This window comes from Musa acuminata, chromosome BXJ1-5 (assembly GCF_036884655.1).
Source record: "Musa acuminata AAA Group cultivar baxijiao chromosome BXJ1-5, Cavendish_Baxijiao_AAA, whole genome shotgun sequence".
Lineage (NCBI taxonomy): Eukaryota > Viridiplantae > Streptophyta > Magnoliopsida > Zingiberales > Musaceae > Musa > Musa acuminata.
Genome location: NC_088331.1, coordinates 4,484,948 through 4,497,188, shown reverse-complemented (window position 1 = coordinate 4,497,188; position 12,241 = coordinate 4,484,948). Strand labels below are relative to the sequence as shown.

The following is a 12,241-nucleotide window of genomic DNA, read 5'->3' as shown; positions in this document are numbered from 1 at the left end:
GTAAAATTTTTTTTCTTACTTTTGTCTCTATTGAACTTATCGTTGTTTTCGCCCTACACCTTCATCCTTGTCTCCCTCATGCTTCTGTAAACACTATTGACCCTCGTCGGATTTGGCTTTATCTGTATTGTCCTTATCGTTTTTGCTTATGACACAAGTAATCTTTACATCATGTCGTCTTAATTTTTTTTTCTTTGTCTTACTAGACTTGTCCCTACACATCTCACTCTCGTTGTTCTTGTTTGTGACATAGGTGATTAGCGATGAAGACATAAACAAAGAAACTTATGAGCAAGGAAAAAAAGAGAATTATGATCGTGAAGATGAGACGAGTTTGATAAAGATAATATTATTATTTTAAAATAAAAATTATTTTATTAAAATTCTTGAAAATTGAGACACTAACTGAAAGTTTTTAAAAACAAGAGTTTTTTTTTTTCGAAATTCGTCTGAAAAAAAATTTAGGCCCAATAATATCATACTATAAATTTATAAAACTTCGATGAGGATAGAGATGTAAAAACGTGTTCATAAAACTTATGTGGTTCGCAATGTCCATGTACCGTGGCTCGAGCCGTGCACACTTGTTTTCTACCCATCATCCCAAACGGACTCTGGTAACAGAACAAGAGCTCTAAAGGCGGAGGACGACGGAAGAATCGACCCTCCTCCTCCTCCTCCTTATCCTCCCACTGATAGACTTAGCGACATGGCCAGCGTCCTTCCGGTTGTGCCTCGCGCTCGGCTTATCGTTCCAAGTCCGGTTCGTTTCAGGCGAGCTCGGGCGCCGCAGGCCGCTCTCCGCACCCCATCTCCACCCTCCGCCGCCGTCGACTCGGTCAAGGCCACGAACACTGAGTTCTTCCAAAGCGATTCCAGGCCCATCATGCTCTTCGATGGTAACACCGACACCAGGCTGCCTCTTTCTTCCCTTCCCATTGAATCCCTTCTATGATCTTTTACTTCTTGGTGTACGATCGGTGATGGCAGGCGTGTGCAATTTGTGCAACGGAGGAGTCAGGTTCGTGCGCGACAACGATCCCAACAGGTAGTTGTCTCCTCTTACTTTTCCTTCATGCCTTTTGAGTTCTGCGAGCCATGGGTGGACCATGTAGTAATGAGAACTGTTGTTTCAATTGGGATAAAGCTTTGCTTTGTTCCTATTTCTTCTTGTTCTTTCCTTTTTCTCATGGTAATATTGTCGAATAGTTGATTGACATGCAATACGCGACGGTTCTTTCTCTTGTTGCTCTAATTTCCTGAGAGGAATGAACTGATGGCATGTTACATTAATGAGCAGAAGAATCAGATACCAGGTGCTGCAGAGCGAATCCGGCAGGAAACTTCTGCAGAGATGTGGGAGATCACCCGACGACATATCCAGCGTCGTCTTAGTTGAAAAAGATAGGTATGTCGTACCAGCACGCAATCATCTCATGCCTTCCCTTCTTTCTCATTTGCTCAGTGATTTACCGTCACATCGTTGGAACACTCATAAATTGGTGCTTCCATTATCTAATAAGACCGACCATTGCTCGTTGGGACCTCACCTGGATCCTTAAATGGCTCAGAAGCACAAGTGTCTGAGGGAATAACCATAGTTTACATAACCAAGATGCTGTATTCGTGCTTGTAGTTCTTATATAAAGTCGGAAGCAGTGCTAAGGATAATGGAGCACCTTGACCTGCCGTTCCCTCAGCTGGCTTTCTTCTTGAAGATCGTTCCTCTGTAAGGCCCCTCAACAATGCCTTTTCTTTCATAGTTTAGGATTACAAGCACAACTGTTCTAGCTGGGCTCTGACACTCCATCGATGAATCCTCATAGGTTTGTGAGGGACTTCGCTTATGACAATGTTGCAAACAGTCGTTATTCGCTATTTGGTCGGTCTGAGTCAGGATCATGCGAGATATAGGAGTCTGCTACTCCTGCAAATACTTGAAAACTGTATGTTATCTACACATCAAACTTATTTGGAATTTTGGTGCTTAGCTTATTATATATAAATATGACTTGTAGCGTTTAAGCTTAGGATTTAAGATTTGTTGGGACTTACGATTTTGTTATTATTGTTGTTGTTGTTGTAAGGTTTATGAGACTTGTGACCATGCTATTAATGTAGTCTAACACTTGTATGCATGTTGCACTCTCTATTTCCATGATGCATCTACCCCGTTTTTTTTTTGTCTTAAATGTGGAGGCTGAATCATAACATTTCTTAATGCAACAAACAGAAATGTGTCTTCTCCAGATAATTGGCCTTCTATATTGCACAAACTAACAAATGAAAACATGACTCCTGCATAAGGTGTTTTTTAACATCTACCCAGATTAGTCTAGCATACTGTAAGCAGTGAGGCTATAAGTTGGGCATGGATATAATGATTTATCTGAAAGAAATTCTGCAACTTTCTCTCATTATTAATAAAAATAATCATTTTGTTCCCTGACCATCTACTTGTACCGATAGATATTACCTTAGAATAATCCCTTGAAATCGAAAGATTTTTTGATGGCAAATATAATAGGAAATCCTCAAAACAAGGTAAGTCATTCTTGGAGCACGCACTGGAAGTCACATAATGTCTTACAGCGTTGTGCTGGTTTGACAGCAATAAAAAACATTGAAAATAATGAAAAAGTTACACAAAGTTCTGTAGGTTCAGATCATTAGTAGTTCAGTATGCAAATCTCAATGACTTCAGGTAGAAGGTAATTAATAGCGTAACATCATAATCCGCAATGAGCTGGCAGTTTCCCAACATTCATGTGCTACATCACGTGTTTCTCTCTGGATGGTATATATATTGAAAACTATGGAGGGTTTTGAGACATGGTAATGGTTCCGAAGGAGGAGCAAGTCCAAGATCGAAGGAGCAGGATGGTATATATATAACCTTCATAATCTTAATTGTTTATTTGCTCATGTTGGGATCCATATAGATATTACCTTATTCTTAGGTGATATCCTTCGCTTTGATGTTTTCATAATCTTAAAATATGGTGATGTCCTTTTCAAGAATAGGGTTTGCAGTATTTAGAGCTTATTTCTGCTCTTTTAGTGTTTGATGAATTATCTTCCTTGTTCTGTTGAGAGTTGTTAGGCACATGATACTTTAATAACAAGGTTGTTATGGTTGATAGGCTCCATTTGGTTTTTGAGATCACTGTATAGGCTTGTGATGAACTTTTCCATATTTGCTAGATGTTCTTTATTTACAGAATTCCTTACTTTGCACTCTGTAATCTGCATCTTGAGGCGAAAGAAATTGTCATCGTCGATTAGAAAGTTCAGATGGGGTGTGTGCCATCTGAACACAAAGGGTGTTGTAACATAGAAGTTTGTTTTTTATTTTCAGATGCCATTTTGTTTTAGCGTTCTTTATTCTCTCATATAGGGATTGATATAGAGATTGCCTTATTTTTATGTGAGATGTTTTGAATCCATTTGTAACCTGTAGTAAGTGAAACCCAGCGCTAGGATTTGATTTGAAGTTGGACCAGACCTGCAACTTAGTTAGCCTATAGTTAAATATGATGTCTACTCCTGCTGTGGGGATAACACTTATTAATCAGCATCTTTGAGTCCATATTATGCTTTCCACTAAACATTTTTGTAGTTTGGGTTTATCTTATCATTTCTATGTATGATGGTCACAGAATGTAGTTGATGATTTATTTATTTAGATAATCATTTGGAGAAACCAAAACCATGATTTTATTATTATTATTTATAATAATAGTGAAGGACTTTAATCTCTATTACTTGTTATTTAAGCAAATATTTCGTAAAACTATAATGTTAAGGGATCCCAATTTAACTTAAATAAAGTAACATGAGTTAAAAGGATAGAAGGTGATTATTGATTTAAGTGATTTGGAGAAGGTGGTTCTTTTCCCGACAAAATTCCTCCTCCTGAGAATGATGTGGCTTCGGGAAGAAGGTAATGTTTCTCTCTAGATTCTTCCGTCTTTCTATCTGGTTTTATGCTGTCATGACCACATCCCCAAGATCACAACTTATAGAAGCCATCCCTACTGCACTTAACCTACTCGCTACAACCAACATCACAAACCCCACACACACACAAAGGCTAGTTTAGACATCACAACACTGATCACAAGAAGGTAATCAACTGGATGTCTTGTGGCAAATGGATGGACGTTGCATTGCAATTGTAACACTGTTCCACGGTAACCGTATTCACATCTCACGTGACTCGATTCCCAATACAAGCACAAGCACAATTGATAGCCGGTAACAACCTATGTGCCAATTTTTTTCTCTTATCCTATGTGCAATACTGTGTCCATAAGATCTGCCAATGCAGCTGGACACTTTCAAAATCTTAGATCCTAAAAACAAATCAGGACTTTCTTGTACTCATAAATGGGTATTGCAAAAATATTGGTTGCTGAATTAACAACTTATTAAAAATTTCTTTGATTTCAAGTAGAATTAACAATTTATTAAAGATAAATACTTTCAAATTGAAAAAACAACAACAGTTAAGTCTACTTCTTCTGCCTATGAATAAACGACTCACGGGTTGATATGATGTTGTAACGACTTAATAGCAGCAATAATGAAATGCTAACGTAACCAACGAAGGTATCAGCTAATCTTGAATAGCAGTGATGATAACATCAATGGCAATATACAAAGGTAGCATCATTATGATCACATGGTCAGTGTTTCAGACTGTACATGGGTTTTTGATTGTATTAATGATATTAATACAAAAATTCTAATAATATCAGAATGAAAGGTTCTATTTTTGAATCATAAAAATTTCATTAATTATTTGAGCGGGTCTCCCGCACGTGACGTTCGACTCGGGTCCATTGGTACATTACTGCATCACGTGCTTGCTTCATTCATCTCGTGCTCCGGTGCTCTCCTCGTACTTGAACTAACCGTCGAACCTACTCGTCTCCTCCTCCCTCAGCACCCTCAATATGCCTTTCCATGCCAACCACCGCCATGGCGGAGACAAAACCCATACCTTTCCTCTCGTCCTCTTCCTCCCTTCGTGGCCTTCAGTTCCGGAGAACCGATGCTGCTTAAAGGAAAGATCAGGCTCCCTAACACCATCGTCCCGCGCTTTCCTGATCGAATCAAACCACCCGAGAAGAAGAAGAAGGAGGAGGAGGATGATGACCATGACGAAGGAAGAGAGGAGGAGGAGCTCCGAACGTTTCAGGTTGGTGGAGGAGGAGGAGGAGAAGAAAGATCTGAAGGGGAAATATGGCCGGATGACGGTGACGAGAACTGGACGGTGTTGAGGGCCCACCACAGGATCAAGATCGACATCGGCAGGGAGGTTTCATGGGATAAGCGGTCCGATTTGGAATTCGAGGTGGCTTCCTTCCTACTGACGTTTCTCGTCCTATCTTGTAGGCTTAGCATGGGTTTCTCGTTTGGTCCCTTAATCTCCCTCATAACTTCTTCTTCTTTGATGTGCTTCGAGTTGTTGTTTGTGCTCTCTTTCTTTCTCTCTTTGATTTTTAGTACTGTCAATTTAGATTTTATTTTGCTAGAAGGATAATAGATAACAACCCAAAGGGAAAACGAACAAATTGTCAGCCTGTTGTTCCATGAAAATATTGCGTTATCCTATTTCATTTGTTGTGGTGAAATGTAAGGGACAATATAATTAACTAGTTCTCAATGACCTAACAATGTCCTCGAGTTCGAGTGGCCATTTTCAGGGTTTGATGAGGTTTATGGTCACAGTCGGATGAAGTTGAATGCTTTGGGACTGTCACATTAAGACCAAGTGTCAGTTGACTTACAATACTAAGTGAGCATCATTCGGATAAGAAGGAAGCCAATATTTGCTTGAAACATTCACTACAAGACTGGTTACAACTCAGATTGTGCAAATATGAAATTAGGTAGAATAAAGTGTAATATTTTTTCATTTTGAGATTTTGATATGTTGTGATGATGAGACCTCATCAGTGCAAACATGCTTTGTTATGCGTTAAAAAAGGTCCAACATTTCTTTTGCTGTAAAACTTGCAAACTTGTGCCTTCTTAGAATCATATAGTGTACAAGTGACGCATAGCCTTCTTTATTTTAGAAGATTGCTTTTCTTAGTCGAACTTTTTTGACAGCTTTCCCAGAAAGTAGTAAATTTAGAAGCATTGCGATCGATAGCTTCTTGTGGTCATCTTGCTGAAGAGTTTCGGTCAATTGTCTGGAAGGTTAAGTATCCTATTTGCATTTTCAAATTATTGAATCGTTTTCTTGTTTTAGTGAAATGCCCATACTTCTGAAAGAATGACTTGACCCTATGCATCAATTTTGCTATGGTTATGCATGCGTGTGTGCGCATTTGCATGCAGATTTTTGTGTGCAAGTGTTGAATATATAGTTGTACTGACTTTATCTTCAAATATGCAAGTAGATGAGTTGCAATTGACATATTTGTCTTTAATTACCTTCCAGCGTGAAATGCAGAGCACCTTCATGGAGCTTAAACTGTTTACCTTGTAGATCCAACAACCATGGTCACTTCAAGTTCTAGGATATCCAACAACGTCAACAGTTTCACTTGAATGACATTAGTACCCAAATGAAACTTGTGCTTTTATCATATAAAAATATTGTCATATGGTGCAGTTTTATGGTTCTTTGACCATTTCAAGCAGCTAAGAGTATCACCCTAGAGTTTCTAGACACTTTAAAAGAAGTGGTAAACTTTTTCCCTATACGTTGAAGGAGATCAACGATCCTCCGTAAGCTGCATTTTAACCAAGTGGAGGTGAGTTTGTGGTTATATAGGTGAATTGCGTCTATTAAAATGTTCATGTCATCAAATGAAGTTTGTGGATACAGAGCTCTACTTTTTCCTTCCAGATCTGGGGAAGGAACCAGAAACCAGAACTTTGTTTGCTCATTCTGCACTTGTTCACAAAAGCATATGGGTAGATAGTGATGCTCATGAGTCATATCATTAAACACAGTCACTCATGCAAACAAGATGCAGCTTGCTCATGTTTAACTTATCGCACATGTTGTGATCCACATCTGTTACTTCACTAATATTGCAGGCAAAAAGTTCCATTGATTATACTGACGTTTGCTTTAGTTTGTAAAAGAAAACTATTAATTGTGGACTGATATACATTTTGATTATCATTATGAAGCAGTTATTGTTGGGTTATTTACCTGCTGAAAAAGATTTATGGAAAGGAGAACTGGCCAAGAACAGATTAAGATACGCTGAACTGAAAAGAGAGCTTTTACTAAATCCAGTAAGTGCTTATGGTCTCTTTTTTTGTGTGTCAAACTTAACCCCAGCTTCGCTTCAGTATCTCAGTGTTCCTAAGTGGATCAGCAACTTTTTTAATGTATATTTTCGATTATTTATAAGTTTCCATTAGTCAGTCAGAATTCTTGATCAAGGAGGACGAGACATCAAATTCAAGTATGCCAGGTCAGGACAATGAAGCTGGTGGACTACTTTGTCGACGTGAAATCTCAAATGGGGACCATCCTTTATGCCTTGGTAATGGTAGCATCTGGAATCAATATTTCAAGGTGATCAAATTTTCCTGAGTTCTTATCCTGGACTTGTGATAGCTTCATCTACCTGCTAATGGAAGTAAGATGCATATTATCTCCTAGGATGCAGAGATTGTTGAGCAAATTGATCGTGATCTTCATCGGACGCATCAAGATATAAAATTTTTCTCAGGAGATTCCTCATTTAGCAGAAAGAACCTTGTAGTTGCTTTTAACTTTATAAATTTAGAACACTACTTGTTTCTAATGGATCACTTGTTGATAGCTTGTTATAATGACAGGAAGCTATGAGGAATATTCTTCTCCTATTTGCAAAACTGAATCCAGCAATTGGTTATGTGCAAGGAATGAATGAAGTGTTGGCTCCACTATACTATGTATTTCGTATGAATCAAGAAGGGGAGGATGCTGTACGTGAACCTTACTCTTGATAACTTCTAAATTTTGAGAAACTGCTCATTGTCAAGAGAAAACTGACATGCATCGAATTATATAAGGTCATTCTGTAACCCTCATATTGGATGTCAACATCAGTGAAGGATCATACTAGCTTACCTCAATAAGTTTGAATTTATGATTGACATTGCTGTCATTTGTGGCTTTTCATATTATCTTGTGAGTTGCAAAAAATCAGAAATTTCTTGCTAGAAGAATCCAAGTCCCAATATCTAGTATTCTTTGTTTTGCTGTATGGTAGGTCAATAACCTATGAAAATGAACATCTATTTGTTACAAAAATGAAAGATATTTCAGCTTGTGGTTCACTAGTCAAATGCTAACTATTATTGGTCAGGGTAACTTGCACCTTCTTATTATCTTTTCTTGCTGTGCATGGAGGACTTTGGGAACTGGTATAACTTTTGGCAGTTTAGTGGAAACATCAACCGGAGATTATGAAAGATCCATCTTCATATGTTGTTAATATTTTCTGACAAGAAATGGAATATAAAGTAGTCATAAGAGATGCATAGCATTCTAGATTACCTATTGGGTTGAAGGCATAGCATAAAGCAAGGATTGCCTGCAAAATGGCTGCTAATACCAGTATATTGTTTTTGCTAGCAATAGTTGGAAAAAAGGGGAAAAGACAGTAAAAATTATAAAAGATTACTAACCAAAGGGCCTCTTCTTTGCTTCTTGGGTATCACTAGCTGAATGGTTACAGGTGTGAGTGAGTGAATGCAAGACATAGAATGTGTATGTAGCAGTCAGAACTGACTGGATTTGACTGTATAAAATTCATTTTTGATTGAAACCAGTTGGAAATGAATCAAAGAAGGAATTACTTATTTATTGATCAAGGGCAGGTCATTGCACACCACCCAACTTATTTACTAACCCCTAATTTATAGTTGATATATTTTCATCAGGAAACAACTTCAAATGCTTGGAAAAACATATATAGAACATATGCAGGTAACTGATAGATTTCCGAGAACTTGGTGATGGGAGCTAACTGGTGTACTGTTTTCTAACACTTAGCTTGAATATTAAATATGTGTTTAAAATGAGAAGAAAATATTTTGAGGTGAGAAGAGAATGTTATTTTAAAATGAGAAGAGAATATTCTGGCACAGATGTGGGGTGGTGTGTTTAGAAAATCTCTGATGAGAACCAAGAGTGGAGGGTTTCAGAAGATAAACTCTTTAGTATTTGTCATATTTTCTGATGTTGGTTTTAGTTAGATCAGATCAAAACAGGGATATGTGTTGCTAAGTTGACCATGAGGACAGTTCATCTTCACTTGTGTTTCTTTTTTATTAATATGAGTGAAAACATGGAAACTGATGCAGAAAGCAAGCTTAAACCTTGTTTGAGGGTTCATGCATCTTGTTTGTGGAATATGGGAACACAAAGTATTTGGACTTCGTTTAGAAAATGGAAAGCAACGTCGCATGTGGGAGAAGGAATTTAATGAGAAAATTCATCCAACCATGGGGAAAATGGCTGAAGCTGGACTTCCCTTTTTTCCATCTTCTAAGTTCTGGTTGGTGGCTGTTTATCATAGATATGCCTTTCATATAGCTAAATTTTGTGCTACTCGTGCTTCCAAAAGTAAGAATTTGACTGTCTATGATATGATCTGCTTGACCTGATATTGCTTCTACTGCTTTAGAAAGCTTACTAGTTGATTTTCTCTATCTTCAGTCAGAAGCAGAAGCAGACAGTTTTGAATGTTTTGTTCAACTATTGAGTGGTTCTGTGGACCATTTTTGTCAACAATTAGATAATAGTTCTGTGGGAATTCATTCTACACTCTTGCATTTTTCTGAGCTTTTGAAAGCCAATGATGGAGAGCTTTGGCGACATCTTGATGCTTCTAAGGTATGTTGATAAATTTTATTATTATTATTATTATTTTTTACTTTTCCCAAGCAGGGAGTCACATTACTATTGCTTAAATATAAAGAATTAAAATACATCTAAAGGACTACTGCATTTTTGGGTTAATATTGAGACATAAGTGTATAGCGCATAGTATTTTTCCAGGTCTTTTGCATGTTAGTTGAGGATGTCATAAGATGTACTTCAGTTTGCAAGTTGTTCTACGTTTGACATTTCTTGGTCTTCTTTGCCTCCTTTGATCACCCCCTTTCCATGAAATTTCCATATTGCGTTCTGTTTGGTCAACATATTAGCATGGTACATTCCTATCAAAAGTTGCATGGGGTCATGCTGACATAGCCATCTAGAGAGAGAAAATGAAAAGAAGAGGAGAAAGAATATGGAAAATTGAAAGAAGTATGGAATGGAGGAAAGGCATACCTGGTTCTTCCTCATTCCTTTCCACTCAGACTGAAGATTGCTTGAAGAGAACTATTTTCTTTCAAGCCTTGCACTTTTTTCCAAAGGCCATTTACCTTGTTTTGGGTCTTAAAATATCAAATCAGCGAAAAAGATGTTACAAAAACCACATTTTGACCTGTTCTTATGCTGTTGCATTTTACTCCGTTATCAGTCCCATAGAGAAGTGGTATGTATGGCCGGGCAGCATACCCCAGCACTCTACTCCATGATTCTATCACCTCCTTTCGTTCATTGTATATCAGAAATAACTGTGAATATGCAGAGGTATACATGTTTTCTTATTTGTTTAATGGACCAATAGTGAAGCAGAGAAAAGGTATTGGTACATGACAGTTGATAGGTTCCTCAATTATGAACTGCGAAGGATTTTTCCGAAGAAAGAAGTGTCAGATGAAAAATTGCAGCTACCTGGAAAGAGAAAAAGTATGTTGAACACATTAAAATATTTCAAAACTGAGACATATAATTGACACCTATGTTCTCCACCCAGAGCCAGGAAATTTGAAGACAATCCAAGTGCTATATATCTAACATCATTGGCATGGCATAGGTAAAATAATACAAGAGGTTCTAAAAGACATTTAATCAGGTTTTGTGTCTTTCTCTTGAGCATCAATTGTTGGCAAGTTTTGTTTGAAACTTATGCATAAATTGGGAGAAATATACCATCATGTAAAATTTTGCTCAGTGGTTTAATTATGGTGACTAGGTGTCTTTGTTGTTTCTAAGTACCTACTAATAGAACTTGGTATGTTTACCTATTATATACAGATGAATCCCCAGTTCTATGCATTCAGGTGGATTACCTTACTATTGACCCAGGAATTTGAACTCTCAACTATCATGAGGATTTGGGATTATCTTCTCAGTAATCCCTCTGGTGTGCAGGTAGACTTCTCTGCTTTCATTAATAAGCCTTCATTGGCAATATTTGTTGTCTCAAAACATCATACATGTTCTGAAGATGCACCTCATGTTTATATACTAGAAATGTAACATATCACAGCAATTTTTCCTTGTACAGGAGATCCTACTGAGAGTCTGTTGTGCCATGTTGCTATGTGTTAGACATGAACTTCTAAGTGGCGATTTCGTATCAAACTTGAAACTTCTCCAACATTACCCTGAAGTTGACCTGGAACATGTATTGGATGTAGCTTCTCATCTGAAGACTCCCATATCGAGTTATCAGCCTTACGGCATCGTTTAGTAGTGTCAAAGATCTTCACAAAGACATGGACTATTCTGTTTGCCGCGCATTTGTCTTTAGTAGGTCTGGTCGTATGTACTAGCAGTCTGAGTGTTTCAAACTTGCTGCTGCAATTCACCAGAGATGTGTATGACCGAGCAAAGTGGCAGTATTATGTATCTGATGCCGAATCCAATCTAAATAATTTTCCTCGTATTGTTGTGGTGCCATTTTAATCCAATCTAAATAATTTTTTTTTCCAGGCCACAAAATGATCCACTGACACAGGTGCTGCATTTCTTGTAGGTAGAGAACAAGAGATGGATACTAAAGACAGCTTGAAATGTTTATATTTGTGCTAGCATATGATGATATCTTCTTCCATCTCCTTTGTTTGGACTGGTCTTCTCTTTTTATGTTCTTAAACCTACATTTTCTGGGAGAATATTTTGGCAGCCTTAACTATGTTCATCGATTTGAACCCATGATTGTGATGGATGCAAACGTTCTCCAATAACACACACATTCAAGTAGAGTTGTGATGGTTCCTTCTCTTTTATTGATTATAATTCGTGTTGGACGGTGATCTTTGCAGTCTGCGTGTTCACATGATCCTAACATTTGAATCCTCCTGGGATAACAAAAGTCGTAGTCGGAATGCTCCTTTTGACCCGCTCCAATTATTTATTCGTCCATAGTATCAAGAATCC

The 12,241-nt window shown here is 37.7% G+C and overlaps 2 protein-coding genes across 4 annotated transcripts; both read left to right on the top strand.

Moving 5' to 3' along the window:
- The first annotated feature begins 572 nt into the window (after positions 1 to 572).
- Positions 573 to 2,138, top strand: LOC135673152 (DCC family protein At1g52590, chloroplastic-like). Its single transcript, XM_065181933.1, has 5 exons — positions 573 to 899; positions 991 to 1,048; positions 1,301 to 1,408; positions 1,637 to 1,729; positions 1,827 to 2,138. The coding sequence occupies exons 1-5, from the start codon at positions 710 to 712 to the stop codon at positions 1,912 to 1,914; spliced, it is 537 nt and encodes a 178-aa protein (XP_065038005.1). The 5' UTR covers positions 573 to 709; the 3' UTR covers positions 1,915 to 2,138.
- Positions 2,139 to 2,289: 151 nt separating this feature from the next.
- On the top strand, positions 2,290 to 11,747 carry LOC135673151 (uncharacterized). Of its 3 annotated transcripts, XM_065181930.1 has the most exons (9): positions 2,290 to 5,359; positions 6,121 to 6,210; positions 7,159 to 7,263; positions 7,397 to 7,549; positions 7,637 to 7,735; positions 7,816 to 7,944; positions 9,683 to 9,859; positions 11,114 to 11,230; positions 11,367 to 11,747. In XM_065181930.1, exons 1-9 carry the CDS (start codon positions 5,057 to 5,059, stop codon positions 11,550 to 11,552), a joined length of 1,359 nt encoding a protein of 452 aa, XP_065038002.1. In that variant the 5' UTR covers positions 2,290 to 5,056; the 3' UTR covers positions 11,553 to 11,747. The 3 variants fall into 3 exon arrangements, with proteins under 3 accessions (XP_065038002.1, XP_065038003.1, XP_065038004.1); XM_065181931.1 differs by lacking the exon at positions 6,121 to 6,210; XM_065181932.1 differs by lacking the exon at positions 7,637 to 7,735.
- The last annotated feature ends 494 nt before the right edge of the window (positions 11,748 to 12,241 follow it).

Coding starts and splice junctions, on each gene's coding strand:
- LOC135673151 (XM_065181930.1), top strand. CDS start 5,057: ATGCTGCTTAAAGGAAAGATCAGGCTCCCTAACACCATCGTCCCGCGC. Junction 6,211..7,158: donor TTCGGTCAATTGTCTGGAAG/GTTAAGTATCCT, acceptor ATTATGAAGCAG/TTATTGTTGGGTTATTTACC. Junction 11,231..11,366: donor GTAATCCCTCTGGTGTGCAG/GTAGACTTCTCT, acceptor TTCCTTGTACAG/GAGATCCTACTGAGAGTCTG.
- LOC135673152 (XM_065181933.1), top strand. CDS start 710: ATGGCCAGCGTCCTTCCGGTTGTGCCTCGCGCTCGGCTTATCGTTCCA. Junction 900..990: donor GCCCATCATGCTCTTCGATG/GTAACACCGACA, acceptor CGGTGATGGCAG/GCGTGTGCAATTTGTGCAAC. Junction 1,409..1,636: donor GTCTTAGTTGAAAAAGATAG/GTATGTCGTACC, acceptor TCGTGCTTGTAG/TTCTTATATAAAGTCGGAAG.